The following is a 6,184-nucleotide window of genomic DNA, read 5'->3' as shown; positions in this document are numbered from 1 at the left end:
CTCTGATTCTGGTTTCAGAACCTGTACCAAACTACCATCAAGTATGACCAAAGAGATTCTGATTGCTGATATTATTGATGAGGTCGAAGAGTGGACACAATTTGTAGGTTTGATCCCAGAGGAGCTAATAGAATGGGATATGAGCCATTCTTTGGGTAAATGTACGGACTTCGAGAATGAAGAATATGAATGTGGCACTGAAGTTGCTAGGCATATTCTCCAAGAATTAGTAGATGAAGTTGTTTTAGACCTCTACAGTTCTAGCTAAATTTGGTGGAACTGTTAGTAGCTCCTCTTTTTGAGACTTTGTTGCAAGCCTATCAGTGTTGTTCTCATGTGATAACTCTTGTCTCAATAATGTCAAGCAAAGTATTTTGTACAAATCATTGATTCTGCATCTGATTCGACTTATTGTACTGGTGCTTTTGCATTTATGAATACTAAGAACAATCCCTTCGTGAACATTTGTTTGAAGTAGAACATTACAAGCACAAAATGAAAAATGGTTGAAATGTAAGAACAATTTGAAAGGAAACCCAATAAGCCTAAATGGATGCATATGCAAAAATCTGTTACTACCTCCGACCCAAATTATGTGTCGCCCGTCCCAAAATAAATGTTGTCTTTTCTTATTTGGAAATTTTTCAAAGGCACAATTACCTTTTTACCTTTATTGGACGCAATTGATTTTAAATATATTAATACTTCTTTTTTAGTATTTGTTTTTTTAAGGTGAAAGCCTTATCAGTTCAATCAAAATTTAAACTTTCAGCCTTTTATTTTTACAATATCAAAATTATTTTAAACCACAGAGAGCAATTTATTCTTTTTGGTTGGTTCTACAAAAGTAAACCAGTTTTCTTCGACAACTCATTGTTCATATTACTGTGATTTCTCGAGTAAAAATTGGATCTTTAAAGCTCAAGTTAAAGAAAACCAAAATTTAGAGCGACCTCACTTTCCACATATATCATCTTACAATTGGAAAAAGTAACAAACACAACTACAAAGATCAAACTTCTTTTGTTTAGAACTGAAAATTGATTGAGACAGTGAGCTACCCAAGAGAAAACATCCTTCTCCGCTATTTCTTCTAACTCGTCATATACCTCGTCAATACTTCACACTCACGGTACATTGATAGGAGTGCATTTCCGACATAGCACATGATATGATATCCTACATTAACAAGTCAGCCGTTCAAAATTCGAATGCAGCAACATCAAGTAAGAAAATAATGCATGTCTGAACAAGCAGTATAACAAGCATATTTTTTACAAACTCTAAACATGAGTAGAAAATGTCCATTTCACTTTGTCTTGATGAATGTTTGATCCTTTTAGAAGCATCGTGATTTGAAGTTCACTCCACAGAAAACTGTTTTCTTTTAATCTTTCGAGTATTGAATATTGTCGACCTTAGCTTCAACGTACTTCCACTTCATATGTATTACCACAAAAATGAAAATACACAACAAAACAATTTCTTACAATTTTGTTTTTAGTTTCTGCACTTATTTACTCCCGCACCGAATACTTAGTTTCCAACAAATATCAAGCTGATGCAATGCATCTCTCGGAGAGCTCTTCAAGAAGCTAGTCTTCAACAACCACCACAAAACAGTAAAGTTAGTAGCCCGAACTTTTCATTTTTTAGGTAGGTCCACACAGATGACACACTCCTATTTGCTTTCCCACCATTCACAACCTTACGTTTCTCCTTTCTCAACACTCTCTTCACCGGAAGTACATAGGCTAGCCCATGTTCTGTGATATTTCAACATAAACACAGATCATCAGACTGTGACCTTATGATTAAATGTTCAGTCACTTGACAACAGTGAGAGTGAGTCACAGAACACCAAATTTAACAAACATAACACGGAAGTTACCATTGTCTCAATGAATAACATCCTAAAGTGAGGATATCAATACCAATAAAACTTCAGATGCAAACTTTCAAATACAGTGTACACCAGTCAACGGCCATAAATAGTAAAGTATAAATAGAAAAAACAAATCAATGACATGAAAGAAAAATAAATGTCACAGATAAAGGACAATAAATTTTATCAAGAGTAAGGATCAAGGAAGACTATAGTCTCATGAACGTGATAGTGGTAGGATATCTGACAAGGAAAGGGAGCGAGACGAATTTGAACAGGACAAGGAAAAGTATAAGAAAAGTAACATCATACCAATAAATTATGACCATCAAGATAGAATTTTTAGAAATTGGCAAAATGTGCATGAGGGAAACTATAATAATAGTATAAAAAAAAAAACTTTTTGAAAATATTAAATTCATTTCTCAAGAGGCTTGAGGTTGGAGGAATGGAATATTAAAAGGAATAGTTTGATTGTTGAAACTTTTTTTTATAAGACAACTATAATATCGCGCTGACACTCATCTAATAGTTATTACCTCAGAAAATCACCTTCTTCTTGATTATCAGAACGTGACTTTCTGAGATAATACTATTAGTTGAGTGACTATATTAGAAATCGACTCCGATAATAACACAATCATATCTACGAAGTTGAAGAAATGTATAATCTTTGTCTGCAGGTAGTTTTGGAGAAAAAACTAACAGTAGAAAATGTGGTAAGTACCATCATAGAGTAGAAATCAACTTTAGAAGTACATTATATATAATCTTCACAGCTCCATCAGCTGTCCTACAACAATAGAATCAAAACTAAGGGATGCTCAACTACGTTAAGCCTCGAGGAATAGTTTAGTCCAACAATACTTGATAATTTACGTAAGACAGGCTCGTTCTATAGGTCAAAAGACAGGTTTTGTGCAACATCACAACCCCTTAGACAACTTTTGTGCAGTCATGCGACTTTTTGTCAACCAGATTGCTGTTTCTCTAGACGACATTCCATCATCCCCGAATGGTTTCAGCACACCAGCAAGCTCATCGATTTTTTCCTACTTAAGTAGTCGTGCACAAACCTCCAAAAGGGACTCTAAAGCTTCAGCTCTTTGTTCAGTGGGATTAACCCAGTCGTCTTTGTCCTCCTTACTAGCTAATACGGCTGGTGACTTGAGCTGCGAAACCTTATCATCCAATGCTCGAAGAGCGTCTTTCTTAGCCTGTTTGGTGTCATAAACCGCAGTTGCTTTCTTTTCTAGCTCGTCTTTGTGTAGAAGTGAACCATCGCTTTCAGTTGACAAGCAGTCAATAGCAACTTCTCGACACTCGCTGCCATTTTCAGTTTCAGCAACACAGCATCTTGATACTGCCTCTGGATCTGGTTTTGCCGACTGTGAATTAGATGAAGTGCTTTCTTTATCGAAGGATCGTGTTTTATCGTTGAATCTTCCATCAGACAATGTCATTCTGCTAGATTTTCCAGACATACATTCCACTATATCTGCTTCCTCATGGTCCAGTGGACTGCTCAACACCTCAAGCTCTTTTGTCTTGTTATTCTTCGTATCACCCTCGTCAAATCGACTAACATGCTCCGGAGAAACATGCTCTTGTTCCTCGGACCATGTTTTTGCCCTTGAACTTGACGAGCTTTGAGTGATCGTAGTTTCTGCTTGTGAGATAGTCTCCTGTTGATCATATCCATTGCAAACAGCTGCCACACTCATCTCCCCACTTTTAGAATCCTCACTATCTTGAGAGATCCTAACCGAGTAGCTTGTTGGATCTACTCTCTTAGTGTCAAGTTTGGCTCGGAACGTGTTATAATTGTCAAATAAGTTTCTTGGCTGAATGTTATCACTTTCGTCAAAGTAAAGGACAGTTCTCTTCTCTTTTAGCTTCAACTGTCTGTCTCTGCTACCTCTCAGACTGATAGATTTTCCAGGTGATGGTCGTGTTTTCTCTTTCGTTCTGCTTGGGGACTTCACAGGAAGAAACGCAGATGAAGGGTTGTGACACAAGAGGAGGTATGGTTGCAAATGTTGATGTCTCAACAGCTCGGCAGCCTATAAGTAGAGGTTAAAAAATATATCAAGATGAATCTCAATTTAACACTCCCTCCGTTTCATTTTATTTTTCTTGTTTTGATTTGCCATGAAGTTTAAGAAAGAAAAGAAGACTTGAATCTTGTGGTCTTAAAATAAAGGTATGCAGAATGTATCAAAATGTAATTTAAGTTTGTGATCTTTAAACATGCCACGTAGAAAGTTAGAATTAAGGATTTGTTGTAAAACGAAAGAAACATTCGCTTTTAAATGGACTAAAAAGAAAAATAAGACTTAACAGATTGAAACGGAAAGAGTAACATTTGAACATATGTAGCTCGCACTCATGGTAGGTCGGTGTTCTGGAGTTTTCCTTAGCATGCTTTTTATTTTCTGTTTCCTGCAAGAGTTAAATCCGCTTTGTCAACTGACTGATTTGTTATACTTGTGGCGTGCTGAGAAGGAAGATACTTACAAGGTGGAGGAGTACATAATCGGAAGTGGTGAGAACAAACCCCGGTTTAGTTTGTTTATAAGTCCAGTTTTGTCCTGTTGGATTTACATTGTCACTATAGCATATAGAAGATATCAGGATAAAGAACTTCTCTTGTTTTTTTTTGCGTAACAAGTATAACTTTTCAAGGTATTGTTTACGAAGTTCAGATAGCTGAAAAATCAACTTACAGAAGCTTTAAACGGGGGTCGATGTGCAGCAATGTCAAACATATAGTATCCTAAAATCACATTATAGTGTTAGTATTAGGGACATGATGTAAAGAGCTGAAATACATTGCTTCATCAACATTCTTATTTCTTACCAAGCGACCATATATCAGATTTATAGCCATAGGGTATGCCGGCAAGGAGCTCAGGGCACATGTCGTTTGGTGTGCCAGATACCTATTACATGAAATTTGTTCCAAAATTAAGGATTAGCTGTACAACTCGACGTCTTTTTCTCAAATGCATTAAGCTAGGTGCTATGGCGACAGGAGCTTTGTAATATGATGAATACCACAATATTTTTTTTGATAATAAGGAAGATGACCACCACAACATTTTGGTACCTATGACCGAAAATAAAAGCAAATTTTAGGTTTTCTCGGTCTTTGAGGGAGAAGGGATTTCTATCTTGCTAAATAGATATGCTGAATCGATTGTTAGGTGACAATAGATGGTCGAAACTTGCATGTAAGTAAGAGGTTCATTTTGCCGCAATAGAAATTCATACCGAGGAAGCAAGGCCTTCTGCATCTAGCAATTTTCCTATTCGAAAATCACCTGTGACAATCAAGTGAATTTGAAGGATAGTAAAGAAGCAAAGACGACCCAATCAAGCAATTGTTCGGGCATTCTTACCTAACCTGATGTCGTTGTCCTTTCTGATGAATATGTTACATAACTGAATTCAAAATATTTCACGTTAAAAACGTTTCATGCTAAGAAGGGTTTTCTATTTCGCCGATTACAGCAAGTTTTCACCCTGAGGTCTCTATGATGAACGCGGCTGGAATGCAGATGCTCCAAAGCTAACAATAGATGAGTCAGCCATTTGCAAAGTTTCTATAATAGCAGGAAAAAAACAACATAAAAACACGTAATTTTTTAAGCTACCGGGAAGGCACAGAGAAGCTTCATAAGTATTGAAATCGCATTTAACTACGTCTTCCGGGAAAAGTGCTCCTCTAGACTTCCTCATGACCTCCTCCCTGAACACGGGGAAAAGAAATTGTCACCGTCCTCAGATTACACCACAAAAGAAGTTCTATGATCATCCTATTCATTTCTTTATTTTCAATCTCATTACCCCTTCTATCGTTCTTGGTACGAGGGAGTATTTATGAAATCTGAGGTTTTTCATTCTCCAGATATCTGGATGTGCTTACAACACAGGCTGAAAACAGCCACGATCTTGGCAAAAGGTTGCTCTCTACAAACACAGGTTAGCATATTTTACGATAAAATATAGCCGGTGACAATGATGAAGAATTTTACTTAACAGTTGTTTTCCCTTCCCTTGTTTAGTGGCTCCTTTTGTTCTTTATTCTTATCTTTCCTTATAGGTACACATTTAAAATGTTAGAAAAATCAGGGATAATCACTCACATATTTTCATCTTCGCAATAATCGGCAACGATGCATATACAGCTCCCCTGAAAGAAAAAGAAAGTAGTGCTTTTTCTCTGGTGCAGCTTATGCAGCAATAATCACAACTATTAAAGGCTACGTTTTGCACTTTCTGATCCAAGCAACCACA

The 6,184-nt window shown here is 36.6% G+C and overlaps 2 protein-coding genes across 3 annotated transcripts in view; one reads left to right on the top strand and one right to left on the bottom strand.

Moving 5' to 3' along the window:
* The window catches only part of LOC124895510, a 13,826-nt gene extending 13,491 nt beyond the window's left edge, over window positions 1-335 (top strand). The window contains exon 6 of one of the 2 annotated variants that reach the window (XM_047405957.1): window positions 12-335. In XM_047405957.1, the coding sequence (XP_047261913.1) occupies window positions 12-268 (257 nt within the window). In that variant the 3' untranslated portion in view covers window positions 269-335. The other variant, XM_047405958.1, reaches the window with a different exon arrangement.
* Window positions 336-2,678: 2,343 nt separating this feature from the next.
* LOC124895516 (serine/threonine-protein kinase Nek7-like) overlaps window positions 2,679-6,184 on the bottom strand; it is a 9,401-nt gene continuing 5,895 nt past the window's right edge. Inside the window, exons 3-11 of the mRNA XM_047405962.1 lie at window positions 5,591-5,636; window positions 5,410-5,490; window positions 5,287-5,329; window positions 5,159-5,208; window positions 4,746-4,827; window positions 4,612-4,661; window positions 4,403-4,476; window positions 4,270-4,327; window positions 2,679-3,948 (exon numbers count right to left, since the gene is read on the bottom strand). Coding sequence (XP_047261918.1) covers window positions 2,938-3,948; window positions 4,270-4,327; window positions 4,403-4,476; window positions 4,612-4,661; window positions 4,746-4,827; window positions 5,159-5,208; window positions 5,287-5,329; window positions 5,410-5,490; window positions 5,591-5,636 — 1,495 coding nt within the window. The 3' untranslated portion in view covers window positions 2,679-2,937. The remainder of the gene's footprint in view (window positions 3,949-4,269; window positions 4,328-4,402; window positions 4,477-4,611; window positions 4,662-4,745; window positions 4,828-5,158; window positions 5,209-5,286; window positions 5,330-5,409; window positions 5,491-5,590; window positions 5,637-6,184) is intronic.

The sequence above is a fragment of the Capsicum annuum genome, unplaced genomic scaffold, assembly GCF_002878395.1.
Source record: "Capsicum annuum cultivar UCD-10X-F1 unplaced genomic scaffold, UCD10Xv1.1 ctg82773, whole genome shotgun sequence".
Taxonomy (NCBI): Eukaryota; Viridiplantae; Streptophyta; class Magnoliopsida; order Solanales; family Solanaceae; genus Capsicum; species Capsicum annuum.
Note: the sequence above shows the minus strand (reverse complement) of the source record. Positions and strands in the feature narration are given on the sequence as shown.